The following is a 22,461-nucleotide window of genomic DNA, read 5'->3' on the forward strand; positions in this document are numbered from 1 at the left end:
AAATTCTTGGTTTTCCTTACTATTATGATTATTATTTTGAAAAGTACGTTTAGTATATAATATATTTGTCATGGTTTCTTCAAGTTACACTAAACCTTTATTTTGCCGGGTTGGACATGAAGACGTCATGATTATTTCTGCTGTGTGATTGACCGTTAGGTTCATCCATATAGAGTAAAAATGTCCAGAGCTTATCGTTATCAACATAAATTGTATTGTGATCTTGATATGTAGTTTGTCACACAGCCATACTATCAAGATAAGCCTGTTGGGTTTTTCACATGATCTCATCTCTCATTTATACTGCATTATTAACAAGGTTAAGAACGTTTGTGTGTGTGTGTGTATGTGTTTGTGTGTGTGTGTGTGTGTGTGAGAGTGTTTTTGTTTTTTGTGTGTGTGGGTGTGTGTTTGTTTGTGTGTGTGTGTGTGAGTGAGTGTTTTTGTTTTTTGTCTGTGTGTGTGTGTGTGTGTGTGTGTGTGTGTGAGAGAGTGTTTTTGTTTTTTGAGTGTGAGAGTTTGTGTGTGTGTGTGTGTGTGTGAGTGAGAGAGAGTGTATTTTTGTTTTTTGAGTGTGTGTGTGTGTGTGTGTGTTTGTTTTTTGAGTGTGTGTGTGTTTGTTTGTTTGTGTGTATGTATGTGTGAGAGAGTGGTTTTTTTTTGTTTGTGTGTTTGTTTGTGTGAGTGAGAGTGTATTTTTGTTTTTTGAGTGTGTGTGTGTGTGTGTGTGTTTGTTTTTTGAGTGTGTGTGTGTTTGTTTGTTTGTGTGTATGTATGTGTGAGAGAGTGTTTTTGTTTTTTGAGTGTTTGTTTGTGTGAGTGAGAGAGAGTGTATTTTTGTTTTTTGAGTGTGTGTGTGTGTTTGTTTGTTTGTTTGTGTGTATGTATGTGTGAGAGAGTGTTTTTTTTTTGTTTGTGTGTTTGTTTGTGTGAGTGAGAGTGTGTTTTTGTTTTTTGAGTGTGTGTGTGTGTGTGTGTGTGTGTGTTTGTTTGTGTGTATGTGTGAGAGAGTGTTTTTGTTTTTTGTGTGTGAGTGTTTGTGTGTGTGAGTGAGAGAGAGAGAGTGTATTTTTGTTTTTTGAGTGTGTGTGTGTGTGTGTTTGTTTGTGTGTATGTGTGAGAGAGTGTTTTTGTTGTGTGTGTGTGTGTGTTTGTTTTTTGTGTGTGTGTTTGTGTGTATGTATGTGTGAGAGTGTTTTTTGTGTGTGTGTGTGTGTGTGTGTTTGTTTGTGTGAGTGAGAGAGAGTGTATTTTTGTTTTTTGAGTGTGTGTGTGTTTGTTTGTTTGTTTGTGTGTATGTGTGAGAGAGTGTTTTTGTTTTTTGTGTGAGTATGTGCCCGTTTTTGTGACAAATGAGGACATAAATGTGTATAATGATAAAGGTATAACATAGGTATTACAAGGAGAAGGTGACTTTTCAGGACATTACCCCATGTCCCCACTTTTCAAAACGCTTATAAATCGCACAGAATGGAGTGTATTGAAAATCTGAAATAGCAGAAAGTCTCCTGTGAGGGGTAGGTTTAGGGGTAGGGTTGGTGTAGGGCAATAGAATATACGGTCTGTACAGTAGAGTGAGTGAGTGAGTCTGTCTGTCTGTGCGCGTGTGTGAGTGAGTGTATGCACTTGTTCATAGTGAATGAGAGCCATTGTTGTTTACTCTCAATATGATGAATTGTGGGACTGTGTCGAGTCAGTTCTTGATGTGCAGTTACCAGTTGAGAATAACTGATGTGGAGAACTGTATGTAATGATCTTTTGTGGTTGTTTCTCTCTCAGTCTTGAGGAGGACTTCGTGTCGTGGAGAGAGCAGTTCTGGCCGGCTGTGTGTGAACACTTTGGAGTCGAAGCGACGGGAGAAGAATCCAGGTCTGAATGCTCAGTCCTCTCTTCAGCTCGTTCCTCCTTTGTTAGCAGGTCACAGTGACCTGACCGGAGAACATGCCCTGCTCTGCTCATTACCAACTCTTACAGGCCTTTTCAGACTGAAACCCAGACTAACTGAAAACTCGTTTGTTGTCTCTCTCTGTGCATCTCAGCATCCGTCAGTATGAGCTGAAGGTACACAGCGATCTGAACATGAATAAGGTCTACACCGGAGAGCTGGGTCGCCTCATGAGCTTCGAGAACCAGAAGCCGTGAGTAAAGCACTTCCTTCAGTTTCTCTGACTGACAGCAGCTTGATCTGAAGCCCCTCCCACATTCACAAACCTCTGTCTCTCATGAACCATGATGACAGAACGAACACTTCAGCTGCACTTAATTTGATCGGACGGAGACGTAATGTTTGTTTAAGACACTTTATCTGCTTATAGTATAGATTGTGATATGGTCTAGAAACGCTTTTATTAAGAGACAATATTTACCCCTAGAAATGGATTTCACTGAATTAATCTATCAAAGTAAATATGTGTTCTTCAGTTATGGCTGTTAAATATAAAATTCAATTACTTGCATATGAGACGGTGAATATTCAGTATACTTGAAATATTCAAAGTTTGGAAACATTTAATGTTTTGAATGAAGTCTCTTCTGCTCACCAAGGCTGTATTTATTTGGTCCAAAATACAGTAAAAGCACTAATACTATGAAATATTATTCCAATTTTAAAAAAGTGCTTTCTATGTGAATATCTATTGATTGCTGTGATCAAAGCTGAATATTCTGCATCATTACTCCAGTCACATGATCCTTCAGAAATCATTCTAATATGCTCAAGAAACATTTCTGATTATCAATGTTGAAAACAGCTGTGCTGCTTCATATTTAAGCATTTATGCAGAAACCGTGATATACTACCAGTCAAATTTTTTTTTTTTTTACAGAAATTAATGCTTTTTTTCTGCAAATATGCATTAAATTGCTCAAGGTGACAGTAAAAACATTTATAATGTTACAAAAGATTCTATTTCAAGTAAGTTTTATTCCAATTTTAAAAAAGTGCTTTCTATGTGAATATCTATTGATTGCTGTGATCAAAGCTGAATATTCTGCATCATTACTCCAGTCACATGATCCTTCAGAAATCATTCTAATATGCTCAAGAAACATTTCTGATTATCAATGTTGAAAACAGCTGTGCTGCTTCATATTTAAGCATTTATGCAGAAACCGTGATATACTACCAGTCAATTTTTTTTTTTTTTTTACAGAAATTAATGTTTTTTTTCTGCAAATATGCATTAAATTGCTCAAGGTGACAGTAAAAACATTTATAATGTTACAAAAGATTCTATTTCAAGTAAAGGCTGTTTTCTTACGTTTCTATTAATCAAAGAATCTAAAATACTAAAGAGCAAAAACTGTATTTAAGTTTGATAATAATAAGAGGCATTATTAAGAACCGAGCACCAATAATAATTGAGCAGAAAATCAGCAAATGATTAGAAAACACGTATTTTAATTTGTAATAATATTTCACAATATTACCGTTTTCACTGTATTTTTGAGCACATAAATCTTTAGCCTCGGTGAACTTCATTCAAAACATTTAAAAATCAATGTTTCCAAACTGTTGACAAGCACTGAATACTGAATTACTAATGCAAGATTAAGCAACTGCCAAATCAAATGATATGATTATTATAATATGATAATATAATGTTATTAAATACGATACTTTCCGATGTTAGATAACAGATAAAAAGGTGCAGTTTTGCAAGCAGGTTTGTAATGTCTGGGGTCAGTTTTTGTCATATGTAGTGGTATGTTTGCTGTGAGCCCTGGTTAACCTCTGATCCTGGTGAAGACTTCATGGTTTACCTTCTGTCATTCATTGTCTGTTCTCACAGGCCCTTTGATTCGAAGAACCCTTTCCTGGCTGCGGTCACTGTGAACCGCAAGCTCAATAAGGCTGGAGACAGACACCTGATGCACCTGGAGCTGGACATCACAGGCTCCAAAATCAGGTGACGCACATCAGGACTGTAACCAGCAAATAGCTAGAAACCGCCGGATGCTCCCTCTAATATTTGATGTTCACAATGCTGCTCTGCTGAGCTCCATTACACACGCTCTCTGTGTTGTTATAGGCCAACGTGAAATTGTGGGATAAAGTTATATTTATTGGTTACCCTTAGTAGTCTAACAATGCTCATCAATGTCAAAATGTGTCCCTGGAGCACAAAAGCAGTGTTAAGTTGCTGGGGTATATTTGTAGCAATAGCCAACAATACATTGTATGGGTCAACATTATAGATTTTTCTTGTATGCCAAAAATCATTAGGATATTAAGATCATGTTCCATGAAGATATTTAGTAAATTTCCTACTGTAAATATATCAGAACTTAATTTTTGATTAGTAATATGCATTGCTAAGAACTTCATTTGGACTAGGGATGCACCGATATGAAAATTTTGGCCGATACCGATATGGTGGCCGATATATCGTGCATCCCTAATTTGGACAACTTTAAATATGATTTTCTCAATATTTCGATTTTTTTCAAATATTGTTCTATCCTAACAAACCTTACATCAATGGAAAGCTTATTTATTCAGCGTTCAGATGATGTATAAATCTCAATTTCAAAAAAATCGACCCTTATGACTGGTTTTGTGGTCCAGGGTCACGAATAATAAAGATATTAGTATTTACAACTGTATTGGGTTACACTTTAGTTTAAGGTGCCCTTGTTATTACAGTGTAATTATACATATTTAAGTACTACTGAGTGATATTAATAAACTACATGTACTTACTTTATGGTTAGGGTTAGGAATAGGGTTTGGCTTAGGGTTACTTGCATGTAATTATGCATAATTTATTGTTGTTATAATAGTACATAACGTGTAACAAGGACAACTTAAAGTGTTATCCACTTTATTTTTGTGTCCTTGTTCCAGTGTAATTATATAAGTACAGAAAAATAATTAACTGCATGTACCTACTGTATGGTTAGGTTTGGATAAGGGATTGATTTAGGGTTAGTTGCATGGTATTATGCATCATTTATTGCTATTGCTATAAAATAAAGTGTTACACTGATTTGCACTTAAAATTGTTAAACAGCCAAACGTAATATCTAGGTTTTTTTAGTTTCACCATTTTGCATTGAAAATATAGCCTATATGCATAACAGAATGCATCATTTGAAATGAAAATATTATTTCCAATATTTAAATTAAGTTCTACTTTTTTAATCTTTAAGACCATTACCACCTAAAATAGGGATCCAAAATTATCTTTAGGTATGTTTCATGAGGTGCACATGCTTTTCCATATAATTTCTCTCTTCCCTGCTAGTTCCAGTGCTGCCTTTTATATCAGGTGCAGGAGGGAAACATTGTAAATGAACATTAGCTGATAACAACAACTAACCTCACAAATAAAATCGCCTTAATGCGTAGGCGTCTACAGGAATAAATGCTTGATTCCATAAAAATAAAAAATAAAAAAAATAAATTTTCTTTTTTATTCAAAATGACTTCAGTTCAAAATTTGGAATCAAACTTTCTTGCACAGTTGTGTTTAGGCTTCTGCACAAAAATGAAAATGACCCTGTAGCGCTATCTAGCGCCGCACTTGCACTTAAAGGGACAGTTCACCCCAAAATGAAGATTCTGTCTTCATCATCATTTACTCACCATCATGATGTTTCAAACCGGTTTCTTTCTTCCGGTAAGTGCAAACTATTTTTTGTGACGGTGTTTTGAAGAATGTTGGTAACCAAACATTTTCTGTTCCCCAGAATTTCCATTTTTTTTGGGTGAACTGTCCCTTTAACATCTAAAACGTTTTAGAGTGTGTAACCATGTGCAACCATGAATAGTTAAATTGACATTATTGTATGTTTTAACAACATTATGCGTCAGTTGCCAAGAATTTATAATACATGAGCTCATCATTAAAAGCCACATCCCAAACACTTCAACATAAGCAGCCTAGTTTGAACGGTGTACGTTTTAAAAATATTTTTACTCTCCCATTACCAAATTTAGTCATAAAAAAGTCTTACAAATAAATAAAATTATGCATAAATAATGCAAACAAGTCACTGGACATCATTACACGTGTAAAGAATCAAAATGAATGCGCCATAGATCAATAAAACGGAATAGCCTCTGCACGGACAATAATTAAATGATTTTAATTACTAAACCATATTGTTGATGAAAATAATAAGAGAACAATACAAGTGGTTGTTGTTATTAATAATGTATCGATGATTTTGAAAAAGTAACAAATTAATACCACTGTTTTAAATAGCAGCCGTTGAGCTGCGCGTGCTGAAGCTGAAGAGCTGAATGAACATGGTAAACTGAAGCGTTTTGCTGGCAGCTTATTTAACTCAAGGAAATGCATCCTGAGATTAATATTAATACAACATAAACATAATATTACAACTTATATATGTACAAAATGACGCAGTTATTGCATGCTATAGTCAGAATGTGTGATCCTGTTGTGGATGCGCTCTTCCCATATCAACGCGCTGAAACACGGCAACTAAACCCATAGAATTCACAACGTTTTATTATAATAATGTTCTCATTAGAATTTTATATACACGACATTCCCAATCATAGTTATTAATGTTGTGCACTGCTGTTTGAGTTTATCACCGGTAAACTGAAGCGCTCTTTTTAACTTAACCAAACGCATTCTATATGAGATAAATCAGATATACATCAAATAAACACAATATTACAACGTACAATTGCACAAAAGGCTGCAAACGAACAGCGCGCATCTGAAGTGTCTCTGAAGGAAATAATGCATTATTTATCGGCTTTAAGATATCGGCCAAATTTTCTTATCAGGCCGATACCGATAACAGAAAAAATTAGCATTTATCGGCCGATACCGATATGGTGGCCGATATATCGTGCATCCCTAATTTGGACAACTTTAAATATGATTTTCTCAATATTTCGATTTTTTTCAAATATTGTTCTATCCTAACAAACCTTACATCAATGGAAAGCTTATTTATTCAGCGTTCAGATGATGTATAAATCTCAATTTCAAAAAAATCGACCCTTATGACTGGTTTTGTGGTCCAGGGTCACGAATAATAAAGATATTAGTATTTACAACTGTATTGGGTTACACTTTAGTTTAAGGTGCCCTTGTTATTACAGTGTAATTATACATATTTAAGTACTACTGAGTGATATTAATAAACTACATGTACTTACTTTATGGTTAGGGTTAGGAATAGGGTTTGGCTTAGGGTTACTTGCATGTAATTATGCATAATTTATTGTTGTTATAATAGTACATAACGTGTAACAAGGACAACTTAAAGTGTTATCCACTTTATTTTTGTGTCCTTGTTCCAGTGTAATTATATAAGTACAGAAAAATAATTAACTGCATGTACCTACTGTATGGTTAGGTTTGGATAAGGGATTGATTTAGGGTTAGTTGCATGGTATTATGCATCATTTATTGCTATTGCTATAAAATAAAGTGTTACACTGATTTGCACTTAAAATTGTTAAACAGCCAAACGTAATATCTAGGTTTTTTTAGTTTCACCATTTTGCATTGAAAATATAGCCTATATGCATAACAGAATGCATCATTTGAAATGAAAATATTATTTCCAATATTTAAATTAAGTTCTACTTTTTTAATCTTTAAGACCATTACCACCTAAAATAGGGATCCAAAATTATCTTTAGGTATGTTTCATGAGGTGCACATGCTTTTCCATATAATTTCTCTCTTCCCTGCTAGTTCCAGTGCTGCCTTTTATATCAGGTGCAGGAGGGAAACATTGTAAATGAACATTAGCTGATAACAACAACTAACCTCACAAATAAAATCGCCTTAATGCGTAGGCGTCTACAGGAATAAATGCTTGATTCCATAAAAATAAAAAATAAAAAAAATCAATTTTCTTTTTTATTCAAAATGACTTCAGTTCAAAATTTGGAATCAAACTTTCTTGCACAGTTGTGTTTAGGCTTCTGCACAAAAATGAAAATGACCCTGTAGCGCTATCTAGCGCCGCACTTGCACTTAAAGGGACAGTTCACCCCAAAATGAAGATTCTGTCTTCATCATCATTTACTCACCATCATGATGTTTCAAACCGGTTTCTTTCTTCCGGTAAGTGCAAACTATTTTTTGTGACGGTGTTTTGAAGAATGTTGGTAACCAAACATTTTCTGTTCCCCAGAATTTCCATTTTTTGGGGTGAACTGTCCCTTTAACATCTAAAACGTTTTAGAGTGTGTAACCATGTGCAACCATGAATAGTTAAATTGACATTACTGTATGTTTTCACAACATTATGCGTCAGTTGCCAAGAATTTATAATACATGAGGATCAATGTGGATATAAATGGACATGAATGGATTGCAATTTGTAATATAAGACAATCAAAGAACCTTAATGAATGCATTCTAAAAATAAATATGGCAAAACTTTATTGAACGAACCAGTTCTCACTGTTAGCTAGTTGCATATTACCATGCATATTACTAGCATATTGGCTTTTTATTAATACTTATAAACAGAGATGCACTAATTGCAATTTTATTGGCCGATTCCGATTTCCGATTTTTTTGTAAGTGTGACTTGCCGATTACGATTTTCTTTCTAAAAACTATAATTGACAGCTTATACAAACAAAAATCTATACTTTTTTTAATGCAAAAAATTTTTTTGCATAATAAAAAATTATTAAACATTACAATCCCCCGATCTGGACAAAAACAACTAATAAAATAAAGTGCTCTGTGACTAGAAAAGAGGCAGAAATAACAAATAACTGAAAAGGAGTTGCTGTAGGCTATATCAAATTCTTACTTTGTTTCAATGAATTCAGTTAGAATAATAAGAAACTGTAGAGTTGTTACCATTCAAATGAAGTCAGCATCAACAAACTCCATCTTTCCACTGCAGAGGACACAGAAGCTGCATCTGAAGTAGCATTAGATGTGTTTACACAGACTGTTTGATGAAGCTGAGAGGTGCCGTAAATGCATTTACACTGCAAAATTTCGAATGCATAAAGAATTTTATACGGTTAATGTTTTAAATATTTTTAAACATGCAAATAATAAATGTTGGGAAAAATGCAATGATAGTTTTAAATATGAAACCAAACCAGTAGGTGGCGACAAATGACTGTTTGTTTGAATGAGTGAGTCATTTAGTCCTTCATTCAACCGATTCGTTCAAACAAGGCATGTGACCACTGTCTTTATGAATGGGTTTCTGAATCATTTGACTCACGTGATTCATTCAAAAACGAAACACCGCTGTGTTGCTCGGAGACATAAAACGGTTCTGCTGTGGCTTTGATTGGAACTACTTTCATCAGCAAAATTGAGCAAAAACAGTCAATATTGTGTCTAAAATGTAAGTCACTTCATTTTAACTTCTGGTTTATTGAACTACTGTTGTATAAAATCACATTGCAATCGTGTTGAAACATTTTGTTCGTGCAATGTTGTGTACCTAAATCATATTATAAATTTCTGTATAGACTAATAGAAATGATATATATATATATATATAAAAATGTTGAATACAAAAGTGTCCCACTCAGGCTGAGCAAGCCTCATCTGGCACGACATAATAATTATTATTATTTTTTTCTAGCACGACATAAATACGTGATCAGTCACCGTAAGTGTGACGTCAAAACAGACCGGTCCGGGCCGATCATGCGGGAAAAGGGCTAATGCCGGTCAATCGGTGCATAAGCACATAAAAATGTCTTAAAAAAAGATCCCTTAATCTGAACCCAAACCTAAACTTAACAACTGCAATACTATTAATAAGCAGCTAATTAGGAGTTTGAGGCAAAAATCATAGTTAATAGTGAGAAATGGTCCTCAAAATAAAGTGTGACCAAAATTATAAATAATACTATGCACTATAAGTAACTATGCAAATATTTGTCCATTTAAATGGGCCTTTGGTATCTTTATTGATTTTTGAAGAGATGGATAACCAGGATGACTGTTCACTTGATAACCGGTGTGAACTCTAGTAACTGCATTCAAAATGTTGAATACAAAATATTTTTTTATACATCAGTTTTACTAATCAAACATTAAGTTTTGATATGTTTACGGTAGGAAATTTACTAAATATCTTCATGGAACATGATCTTTACTTAATATCCTAATGATTTTTGGCATAAAAGAGAAATGTATAATTGTGACCCATACAATGTATTGTTGGCTATTGCTACAAATATCCCCCAGCGACTTAACACTGCTTTTGTGCTCCTGGCTCACATATATAACCAGGCTTGAACACAACAGTGAGGCAGGCTATATTTTTACATTAATAAAACTCCTTGAGGTGGCAGAACACAACATGATCTGACAAATAACCATCAATAAACTGATTTGGTGCTGCATGATGTGGGGAGAAAGTCTTAATTGCAATTTTTCTGGTTAAAATGTGATTTTTAAAACAAAGAAACAAAACATTACGAAGAACACCAGGTTGTGCTTGTTTTAGGGCTGCACAGTTTGGGCAAAAGTGTTATATATCAGTATGACTAATGATAATTATGATGCTTATTGCTAAGAAATATTAAACAAAATAAAAAAAATAAAATATTTGTTCTAAAACGGAGAGTTCCGGTCCTTGATTCTGATTCTGACAGCTAAGGGCCGTTGTTAGGCACTCCGCTTCGCGTCGCTTCTTGTGGCTTATTGCTTTAATACACATTATAATAAATTAATTGTAGTAATAAATAATAATAACAATCAAGTAACACTCTTATTTTACAGAAAACTACAGTGTGACCTGTTAACATGCAGTACTGTACAGTACAAGCTACTATAAATATAAAATCATCAGAAAAGGCTGAGGTGTTATTATAAAATCGATTATTATGAATAATAGATTTAAATAATATGAATATATTAATTGTGACAGATTTTTTTGGTTTGTTTGTTTAATATGAAATATGAGCATCTTATGCATCCACTGAAGAAAAAAACAACTCCTGTACACTGAAGAAAAACTTATGGATTTGCATATGTTTACTTTTACAAATGTTTTTAGAGAGAAGTGTTATTTTTCCTATTTTTACCCAAAATAGGGTGGTGTGAGAATTATGGAGCGCTAATTATTGCACTTAATTTGATATTAGTTTATTATTCCCCTGTTCATAATAGATTATATGTTAATCAGTAAATGCTCTCTGGCATGAAAGACAGATCTATTTTTTGACATATTATAGAAGTCATAATTTGTGGATTAAAATTGTAGTTTCTTTTTTTTTTTTTTATGACATTTGGTGATTAAAATGGAAGCCAAAGCGTCATTATCACAAAAGTTTTTATCTTTCAATGCAACTTAATTCTGTGTAAATATTGTAGTGTTAAAAGTTTTAGCAATTGATGTTTTATGAAAGATTTGCCTAGTCCTAGTTCCCTGTGTGTGAATGGGACTATAGGTGTGAGTTTGACTGTAATTCTGCGGCGGTGTGATGTGTGTCTGACGCTGTCTTTCTCTCCTCTCAGGCGCTGTACCAGAGCTGGGTGCTGGACTCCTGCAGGAATATTTTGGCTATTCTGGAGGATTTGCCGTCTCTGCGGCCTCCCATCGATCACCTGTGTGAGCTCCTGCCTCGACTGCAGGCCCGCTACTACTCCATCGCATCCTCCTCAAAGGTCAGAGACAGTTTACTTTAGTGTTCAAGATGGAATATGTGTGTTTTCTACAAATGATAACATTTCTCTTGCTATCTTCAGTGATGATTCCACCATACTAAGTAGGGCTGCACAATTAATCTAAATTAAATCGCAAAGGCAATAAATCGCGATTAGGCTGAAGCTGTGATTGTCATGCGTATCTTTCAGTGAAGCACGGTTCTGTGATCAGCAGTAAATCTCCATCTGAAGGCTTGAGGGTGCTCTCACGCTGAAACTCCAAATACGCCTCGCAGAAGAAACCCAGAAAATATCTATCGCTGCAGCTGAATAAACTTCTTTCATTGATTCAACGTGACTAATAAACAAACGACTACGGCAAAATATGGTTTATATGAGTTCGTCTTATTATAATTTTCATCATAATAAAGTATATTTATAATGCAATGCCTTTATCACTGCTTAAATGCTATGAAATATGTTGCGTGCCTTATTCTGTGTAAGAAGCCACATCATCTCACAGAAGGATTTATTTCAAACACTCGACTGACGTTATGAAGTGAGTTTGGAGTAAAAACATGTTATTAAATGTGGTATTTTCACATGCTTTCAGATGGAGCAGCATTTACTTCACAGAGCCGTAGTTCACTGAGAAGCTATGCAAACAGCTGTCGTTATCACGAACGATTTCGTCGATTTCATAATCCTATGATTATATCGTCTGCGATTATGAACGTGATTTTGCATGGCTTGTCAGAGAACTACGGCTCTGTGTAGTAAATGCTGCTCCATCTGAAAGCAGGTGATGGAGATTTACTACTAATCACAGAACTGTCTTTACTGAAAATGCGCATGACAATCACGATTAATCACGTTCTAATACTAATACTGGCCCTACAGGGCTGCAACAAATTATTATTTTGATAACCGATTAATCTACCGATTATTAGAACGATTAATCCGTAGAATTTCACTATTCAGCTTTTGCAATTAGTTAAAATATTGAGTTATATATATTCTAACAAATAAATAAAAGTAATCAATTCAGCTTTTGAAAATCTATTATGTAATTACTATTAATGTATGCAAATAAATATATTTGGCACACGAAATGAGAAACTTATTCACCATTTAATTAGCTATATGAAAAAGTAACTGAATGACATAATTCTGCCTAACATCTTTAGTAAGTCGTATAAGAAACATAATAAAGATAAGTCGTTTTATTTTTGGATAAGCTATTTTATTCACAGCATAATCTCTCTTAAAATACCTTATAGGGTTATGATCATCAAAATAGTTTGCAAACCAAACTATCACTTTAATAAAATAATATTTTTTTCCCACTTATAAAAAGATTTTATCATTAGCTAGCTCCACACCGAAGAGCTGCTGTATAACAGAAAATCATAATTCATGTTTAATGCTGTAAAGCTGCTTGATTTAAGGCTATCTATTGCATAAAGTACTATATAAATAAATGTGACTGGACTTTACTGGAGTACTGAACTGCAGAGCTCGTGCAAACATCACGTCGCTGTAATCAGATGCTTTCTTAACTGCTGCTTTCTCACCGCTGTCAGTTTTTGTTGTTTATTTCGTTATTGCAAGGACAGCACACAGCATATATTTACATTTTCAACCAAACGCTGTTCAGCAGCTTCAGGTTCGGCTGTGTTTGCTCTGAAGCGCTGTGTCTTCTCTTGAATTACATCTGGGAGGGATAGATAACAGTCTTGCACTACAGCGCCACACTGGTCATACCACATTATTGCGTCTCATATCTCATATATCATATGAGATCAAATGACTACTCGACTACAAAACTATTTGTCGACAATACGATAATGTTGACTAATCATTTCAGCCCTACACCGTACAGAGAGTGCAATGGAGAAAAAAAAGTTGAAATGACGTTTCTACACGGATGATTCTGGTGTGTATTGAAGTGTTTTCTGCCTATGACAGGTTCATCCCAACAGCATCCACATCTGTGCTGTAGTGGTGGAGTACGAGACCAAGACAGGCCGGGTCAACAAAGGAGTCGCCACTAACTGGCTGAAGAGCAAGATGCCAACCGACAACGGACACAAGACCACGGTGCCCATGTACATCCGCAAGTCTCAGTTCCGCCTGCCCTTCAAGTCCACAAACCCGGTTATCATGGTCGGCCCGGGAACTGGCATCGCCCCCTTCATGGGCTTCGTTCAGGAGCGCGGCTGGCTCAAAGAACAAGGTAGGAAAACGCTGCTAAGTGCTTCCTTGGTTTCAACATTTGTGAGTATTTCTTCAGTATCAGAGACAGAGGAGGCAAAAGGAGGCTGAGCCATCTCGTAAATGTATTCAAAATGAACTGAAAGTGATTGCTTTGAACTTTTGTTCTGATCCTTTACTTCCTATGTGCTTTAATCAGGTGCATATAATATAAAGCATATAATTGATGTTTTTCTCTCATACACTGTAGCCCAAGGGAGTTTTTATCACTGCACTGACATAACAGGATAAAGGCTCATTATTATACTGACCAATCACAATTGATTTTCCAAATAATGCAATATCATTTTAAAATGCAAAAGGTCATTTGTAGGGCTGCTTTTTTGGGGGGAAATAATTGGCAATATTTTAGATTAATTTGAAATGTACAATTATGCATTTTATATAATGTTAGCTTAATATAAGAAAAACGTTCTGTGGATTACTGAAGACAGGTAAACGGTCAGTAATAAAACAAAAACAAAGAAACTTATTGCATGCAACAGGACAAATATAATAGAACAAATATACAAATGAAATAAAGAGTTCTTCAGGCAGGTTTGTCTGCGGAAATGTAAATACTCGCCAAGACAGGCATTTTGGTGTATTTGACTGTTAAAGGAATAGTTCACTCAAAAATGAGAATTTCCTGAATATGTCCTCACCCTCAGGCCATCCGAGATGTAGATGAGTTTGTTTCTTCATCAGATTTGGAGAAATGTGTCATTGCATCTCAGCAATGGATGCTCTGCAGTGAATGGGTGCCGTCAGAATGAGAGTCCAAACAGCTGATAAAAACATCACAATAATCCACAAGTAATCCACACCACTCCAGTCCATCAGTTAATGTCTTGAGGAGACAAAAGCTGAAACAAATCCAGCACTAAGACGTTTTTAACTAAAATCTGAGTCCATAATCCATAATAACGCTTCCTCGAGTGAAAAAGTGTTCTGGTCTGAATCAGATCAAGCACTGTTTACAAGCCAAAACGGCTCTAAACAAATATGCAGGTGGATTTTGATGTGGGAGACAACAGGAGATGGACTTTTTCACTGGAGGAAGTGTTATTGTGGATTATGAACTCGTATTTTAGCAGTTTGGGCTCTCATTCTGACGGCACCCATTCACTGCAGAGCATCCATTGCTGAGCAAGTGATGTAATGACACATTTCTCCAAATCTGATCAAGAAACAAACTCATCTACATCTCGCATGGCCTGAGAGTGAAATACATTTTTGACTAATTTTCATTCATCTGTAAACCATTCCTTTAAACATAGTAAACCATGAAAAATTGTGCTGTGTGACGCAACACAAAGGTGTGTGCACATCGAAAACTGTCAGAACTGAATTCTCTTTTGCTTCTTATTGCACTTAAACCATGTTTATCTATGTATCTCCCACCCTATTCCACTCATACATAGGGTTGGGTATCGTTTGAATTTGATCGATTCCGATTCTTATCGATTCTTAATTCCGATTCCAATAAAATAAACAAAACCATTAAAAAAATTTAAGTCAAACTTATTTATTCAGTTTTTTGCCTATGGTTTTAATTTAATTAGCTATATGAAAAAGTAACTGAATGACATAATTCTGCCTAACATCTCCTTTTGTAAGTCGTATAAGAAACATAATAAAGATAAGTCGTTTTATTTTTGGATAAGCTATTTTATTCACAGCATAATCTCTCTTAAAATACCTTATAGGGTTATGATCATCAAAATAGTTTGCAAACCAAACTATCACTTTAATAAAATAATATTTTTTTCCCACTTATAAAAAGATTTTATCATTAGCTAGCTCCACACCGAAGAGCTGCTGTATAACAGAAAATCATAATTCATGTTTAATGCTGTAAAGCTGCTTGATTTAAGGCTATCTATTGCATAAAGTACTATATAAATAAATGTGACTGGACTTTACTGGAGTACTGAACTGCAGAGCTCGTGCAAACATCACGTCGCTGTAATCAGATGCTTTCTTAACTGCTGCTTTCTCACCGCTGTCAGTTTTTGTTGTTTATTTCGTTATTGCAAGGACAGCACACAGCATATATTTACATTTTCAACCAAACGCTGTTCAGCAGCTTCAGGTTCGGCTGTGTTTGCTCTGAAGCGCTGTGTCTTCTCTTGAATTACATCTGGGAGGGATAGATAACAGTCTTGCACTACAGCGCCACACTGGTCATACCACATTATTGCGGCTCTTACATTAGATCATATGAGATCAAATGACTACTCGACTACAAAACTATTTGTCGACAATACGATAATGTTGACTAATCATTTCAGCCCTACACCGTACAGAGAGTGCAATGGAGAAAAAAAAGTTGAAATGACGTTTCTACACGGATGATTCTGGTGTGTATTGAAGTGTTTTCTGCCTATGACAGGTTCATCCCAACAGCATCCACATCTGTGCTGTAGTGGTGGAGTACGAGACCAAGACAGGCCGGGTCAACAAAGGAGTCGCCACTAACTGGCTGAAGAGCAAGATGCCAACCGACAACGGACACAAGACCACGGTGCCCATGTACATCCGCAAGTCTCAGTTCCGCCTGCCCTTCAAGTCCACAAACCCGGTTATCATGGTCGGCCCGGGAACTGGCATCGCCCCCTTCATGGGCTTCGTTCAGGAGCGCGGCTGGCTCAAAGAACAAGGTAGGAAAACGCTGCTAAGTGCTTCCTTGGTTTCAACATTTGTGAGTATTTCTTCAGTATCAGAGACAGAGGAGGCAAAAGGAGGCTGAGCCATCTCGTAAATGTATTCAAAATGAACTGAAAGTGATTGCTTTGAACTTTTGTTCTGATCCTTTACTTCCTATGTGCTTTAATCAGGTGCATATAATATAAAGCATATAATTGATGTTTTTCTCTCATACACTGTAGCCCAAGGGAGTTTTTATCACTGCACTGACATAACAGGATAAAGGCTCATTATTATACTGACCAATCACAATTGATTTTTAAAATAATGCAATATCATTTTAAAATGCAAAAGGTCATTTGTAGGGCTGCTTTTTTGGGGGGAAATAATTGGCAATATTTTAGATTAATTTGAAATGTACAATTATGCATTTTATATAATGTTAGCTTAATATAAGAAAAACGTTCTGTGGATTACTGAAGACAGGTAAACGGTCAGTAATAAAACAAAAACAAAGAAACTTATTGCATGCAACAGGACAAATATAATAGAACAAATATACAAATGAAATAAAGAGTTCTTCAGGCAGGTTTGTCTGCGGAAATGTAAATACTCGCCAAGACAGGCATTTTGGTGTATTTGACTGTTAAAGGAATAGTTCACTCAAAAATGAGAATTTCCTGAATATGTCCTCACCCTCAGGCCATCCGAGATGTAGATGAGTTTGTTTCTTCATCAGATTTGGAGAAATGTGTCATTGCATCTCAGCAATGGATGCTCTGCAGTGAATGGGTGCCGTCAGAATGAGAGTCCAAACAGCTGATAAAAACATCACAATAATCCACAAGTAATCCACAGCACTCCAGTCCATCAGTTAATGTCTTGAGGAGAAAAAAGCTGAAACAAATCCAGCACTAAGACGTTTTTAACTAAAATCTGAGTCCATAATCCATAATAACGCTTCCTCGAGTGAAAAAGTGTTCTGGTCTGAATCAGATCAAGCACTGTTTACAAGCCAAAACGGCTCTAAACAAATATGCAGGTGGATTTTGATGTGGGAGACAACAGGAGATGGACTTTTTCACTGGAGGAAGTGTTATTGTGGATTATGAACTCGTATTTTAGCAGTTTGGGCTCTCATTCTGACGGCACCCATTCACTGCAGAGCATCCATTGCTGAGCAAGTGATGTAATGACACATTTCTCCAAATCTGATCAAGAAACAAACTCATCTACATCTCGCATGGCCTGAGAGTGAAATACATTTTTGACTAATTTTCATTCATCTGTAAACCATTCCTTTAAACATAGTAAACCATGAAAAATTGTGCTGTGTGACGCAACACAAAGGTGTGTGCACATCGAAAACTGTCAGAACTGAATTCTCTTTTGCTTCTTATTGCACTTAAACCATGTTTATCTATGTATCTCCCACCCTATTCCACTCATACATAGGGTTGGGTATCGTTTGAATTTGATCGATTCCGATTCTTATCGATTCTTAATTCCGATTCCAATAAAATAAACAAAACCATTAAAAAAATTTAAGTCAAACTTATTTATTCTGTTTTTTGCCTATGGTTTTAGCCTACCAAACAAATACCACAGGGAAAAAACACAACTAGACGAATATAAATTCCAAACATTAAATTATTAAAGACAAGTAAACAGTAAGCAATAAATCAGGAATAAACAAATCCGTTAGCAATAGCATAAATAAATAAAACTGAACAAATTTCAAGTACAGAAATTGAAATCAAAACACTCTGCTCCGGTCCAGAGACACGATAGCATGGAGCGGATCACATGCACGAGTCGGCGCAGACCACAAAATGTATCGGAGCTATTTGAATTCTACACAGAATGCTATATTTTATAGCAATATGGATGAGATTGTGGCTGGCATACTGTGTCAAATGCGGCCTTACGGAGCTCAACGGCTCTGAACGGCTCTAGCCCAGGCTGGGATATAAACGAACGCTATTGGCTATTTTAAAAAGGGGCGGGGCTGCTTGATATGTCCCGCCCTGTCTTCCTGTTTCAGTTCAAATGACGTCAACACAGAGTAACGCTGCGTGTTTCTAAGCATTTCAGGGGACCTTTAAAAACACTGCATAGTTTTCTTTTCATAAAAAAATAGATTAATCCTCATTATTGACAGGCAGCGTGTTTATTAGGTGTCTGTCTCTTTAATTTCGAACGCACGCGGATCTAAAAATACTGTTACACATGCGTTTTCTTTCTCATCTGTTTACGTTCACTTAAGACAAAAAAAATGGCTGTGTTTAGGAAGATGTACTGACGTATTTCGTGCATACTGGTCGATAAATGTGAGCGAGAAGTCAGTTCCGGCCCGGAACAACCCTTGTGGAAATGCACGGAACGGTTCGAGAACGGACACAGATCGGGAACCCACATCGGGACCGCTGTTCTCTGTGCTCGCGCTTCAGATGTGTGCGCTGCACGCAAACAGTGCGCAAGTTCTTTCCCTTCCTGTGCTTAAATAGTTTAAAAATCACATTAAAATGCGAACGCAGGAATCGTTAAGCGGAATTGAAATCCACGTGTCCTATCGAATACCCGGTTCTTGTAAACTTGGAACCGGTTCTCGATACCCAACCCTACTCATACATAACCAGTCACTGCCAGAGGTAACCGTTCAGTTCAGTCAGCTTTCACTATCACTCTAGTGTCTCAACAAGCCCACGGTCATGCCATTAATATCTTGATTTCACGTTTGCAGGTAAGGACATTGGAGAGACAGTGTTGTACTATGGCTGCCGTTACAAGAACGAGGACTTCCTGTACCAAGAGGAACTGGAGGAGTTCGAGAAGACTGGGGTTCTGACGGCACTCAATGTAGCTTTCTCCAGAGACCAGGCCGAGAAGGTAGCGCTCGTGCTAGGCTACGTCTCGGCCCACGTTCAAAAACATCCCCTAAAATACCTTTGAGAATAGTTTTTCTAATTAAGAGCATGAAGGTACTCGTCATGCCCTCTCTGTACCATCTAACGGGAATATTTAGTCAAAAACTGTGTTGATCCATCAACATCCTTAAATGATTTGTTTTATCAATTGTGTTTAAACTAAGGCTGTCAAGCGATTACAATTTTTTATCTAATTAATTATATGATGTGCTGATTAATTAAACTAATTGCACATTAATTTGGGCTAATAAATTACCCCCCCAAACGATAGTTTAAAGTCATTGTTGGGTTAAATGAGAAAAGCATTGAATAGATCATACAAAAAAGTAGCTTTATAAAGAAATATTTTTATTCAGCATAGAATTAATCGCACACAAACTGTTAAGGCTACAGTATAAACATAACTAAAGCATCTGAAATGCTATTTGTGTATTTACATAGCCATGAATGCATTTGCACTTCAGTTAGAAATGCTTAAACAATGCTATGAAATGAATGAGTTTTAAATGGGCAGTAATGGGTTAAAAATTAATATTAAAATTATTTTTTTAATGAAATATCAAAATGAAACGAAAACTAACAGTAGCTGGTGACAAGTGTCTTAATGAGTGAGTCATTGAATTATTCATTCAACCGTTTCGTTCAAACAAATCAACTGACTCTCTGTATGAATGAATCATTGACTCACTCGATTCATTTAATGCATTCATTCAGTAATGAAACAGACGCACAATAGTTTTGCTGTGACTTTGATCGGAACTATTTTCATGTGTGAAATTGAGCAAAAACAGTATTGAAAACTTTGTGTCAAAAAATCTTTACTGAACTGTCAAGTCAATATGACATTTGCAGTCGTGCAGATATTCAGGGGGAAAAAGCACTGGTGTGAAAAACAACGCTGGTGTGATATATTTATATCATTTGATATAGTTTAGCAATAAGAGATTAAATCGTATCTTGAATTTTAGGGAATATAACTCGGGGATTAAAGTGTTCCGTCACTACGATGGATTTCCGTCAGTTCATAAAGACTTCATTCCTGAATGATTCAGCCGTTCGAACGAATCAATTGAATGAATGACTCAGTGATCAGATCAGTGACTTGCTGCCACCTGCCGGCGCATTTTGTTTCATTTTTAGCGTATAATTTCAGTCAGGAGCACTTGTCCTGCTAATTTAAAAAGTTAGGAGCACCTTCTGATCAATAATAAAAAATTCTAATAAAAGATTAGCCGAGGTGACATTTGACTCCTTAAAGTGACTTGCAGGAGTATTTTCTTTTTACCTTTTATAATGGCATCATTTTTGGCATCGGTCAAATTTATGTCAAGTCAAGTCAAGTCACCTTTATTTATATAGCGCTTTTAACAATACAGATTGTGTCAAAGCAACTGAACAGCATTAATTAGGAAATTTTTGTTCATTTATTTTATTTTTTTCTGGTTTAATCACGATCAGAGTTTTATAAGCTTTTTAAAATTTCTATTTAAAACAATAAACAATATTTAAATATTTAAAACAATATAATAAGAAGTAGAATAAGACAAATAAGTAACCAATCATATGAAATTAGTATTAATAAATTAATTTATTCTACAGAGGTGGCACAGAAGAACACAAAAGTGGCTTGTAGGTACATTTCCAGACGTTTAGGTGGCATGAGTGCAATTCAAATTCATGTCAAATTAATGTTTTAAATATAAAATGTTGAATACAGAAATATTAAATTTTTTAAATAACTGAAATTATACAGTAAAAGTGAAACTAAATCCGCCGGCAGGTGGCAGCAAGTCACTGATTTGATCACTGAGTCATTCATTCAATTGATTCGTTCTAACTGCTGAATCATTCAGGAATGAATGAAGCAAGGGAACTTTAATGTCCCTGATATAATGGCATTTTTATAGATGATGCACAGGTCTGGACAGCTGCGTTCAATGCATTATTTTAACAAAGTACTTTTTCCATAATCAGTCGCACCAAATTAACACGTCAAATCAGCAGCCCTAGATTAAACACAACCCGTTCTCCTCATCACTGACTTGATTTGTGCTTCCTCCAGGTGTACGTGCAGCATCTGCTGAAGAAGAACAAGGAGGCCGTCTGGAGGCTGGTTCACTCCGACAACGCTCACATCTACATCTGCGGGTGCGTAAACATCACCTCAAAACATACAGAGCGTCTCTCTAACCATTCTCACGCTCCCCGTCATTCTCCTCCGCAGAGACGCGCGTAACATGGCTCGCGACGTCCAGAACGCCTTCTACGAGATCGCCGAGGAGCTGGGAGGACTGAGCCGCGCGCAGGCGGTGGATTACGTCAAGAAACTCATGACTAAAGGACGCTACTCGCAGGACGTCTGGAGCTAATCCAGCTCGCTCCCTTCCCCTTCTGTACATTCCTGATGTGTGCTTTCATTCCTACGAGTCTGTCATCCTTCAGAAAGAAAACACTGGCACACACGACCTCGTTCTAAAATGAATTACCTCACGTGTAGAATCGTGATCTTAGCCTACTAATCAAATACATATGCATGAGACGTTATAATCAAAAATACGGTCATTTTTAGTATCCACCAGACACTGTGCAGAGCTGGATTAATGCTGTAGCGCTACTTTGAGACTTAAACTATGAACTGGATGAAAGTGGTTTTAAACATCTGATTCCTGGAGGAGTATGATGAAGTTGCTCACTTCTCAGTCTTCAGATGTCAGTTTAGTTCTCTGAAATATAAAAGCATCTGAATGTCTACATTGTTTTAGTATCATTATGGCTGAATATGAATGTAAGCTCATTTCAACTGGATGCCCCTCACAGATTTCATTTTTCTGTAAGTGCCCAGTAAAGTTCATCCCTATTCATTTCTCATATAAGAGTATGTGATGTTGAGATGCAGACAAGGGAACAGATGCTGGTCTGGAAGCTCTAGTGCCTTATTTAGTGTCCTTTGCATTAGCGGAAGACCAGCATTGCTGCTGAAAACAGTAGATATATATATATATATATATATATATATATATATATATATATATATATATATATATATATATATATAT

The 22,461-nt window shown here is 35.9% G+C and overlaps 1 protein-coding gene across 1 annotated transcript in view; it reads left to right on the forward strand.

Annotated features, from left to right (window-relative positions):
* Window positions 1-22,064, forward strand: part of porb (P450 (cytochrome) oxidoreductase b) — a 38,049-nt gene extending 15,985 nt beyond the window's left edge. Inside the window, exons 6-13 of the mRNA XM_016232784.1 lie at window positions 1,780-1,869; window positions 2,040-2,138; window positions 3,792-3,908; window positions 11,420-11,597; window positions 13,545-13,812; window positions 19,222-19,367; window positions 21,468-21,553; window positions 21,630-22,064. Coding sequence (XP_016088270.1) covers window positions 1,780-1,869; window positions 2,040-2,138; window positions 3,792-3,908; window positions 11,420-11,597; window positions 13,545-13,812; window positions 19,222-19,367; window positions 21,468-21,553; window positions 21,630-21,774 — 1,129 coding nt within the window. The 3' untranslated portion in view covers window positions 21,775-22,064. The remainder of the gene's footprint in view (window positions 1-1,779; window positions 1,870-2,039; window positions 2,139-3,791; window positions 3,909-11,419; window positions 11,598-13,544; window positions 13,813-19,221; window positions 19,368-21,467; window positions 21,554-21,629) is intronic.
* The last annotated feature ends 397 nt before the right edge of the window (window positions 22,065-22,461 follow it).

Source organism: Sinocyclocheilus grahami, unplaced genomic scaffold (genome assembly GCF_001515645.1).
Source record: "Sinocyclocheilus grahami isolate Dianchi unplaced genomic scaffold, SAMN03320097.WGS_v1.1 scaffold419.1, whole genome shotgun sequence".
Classification (NCBI taxonomy): domain Eukaryota; kingdom Metazoa; phylum Chordata; class Actinopteri; order Cypriniformes; family Cyprinidae; genus Sinocyclocheilus; species Sinocyclocheilus grahami.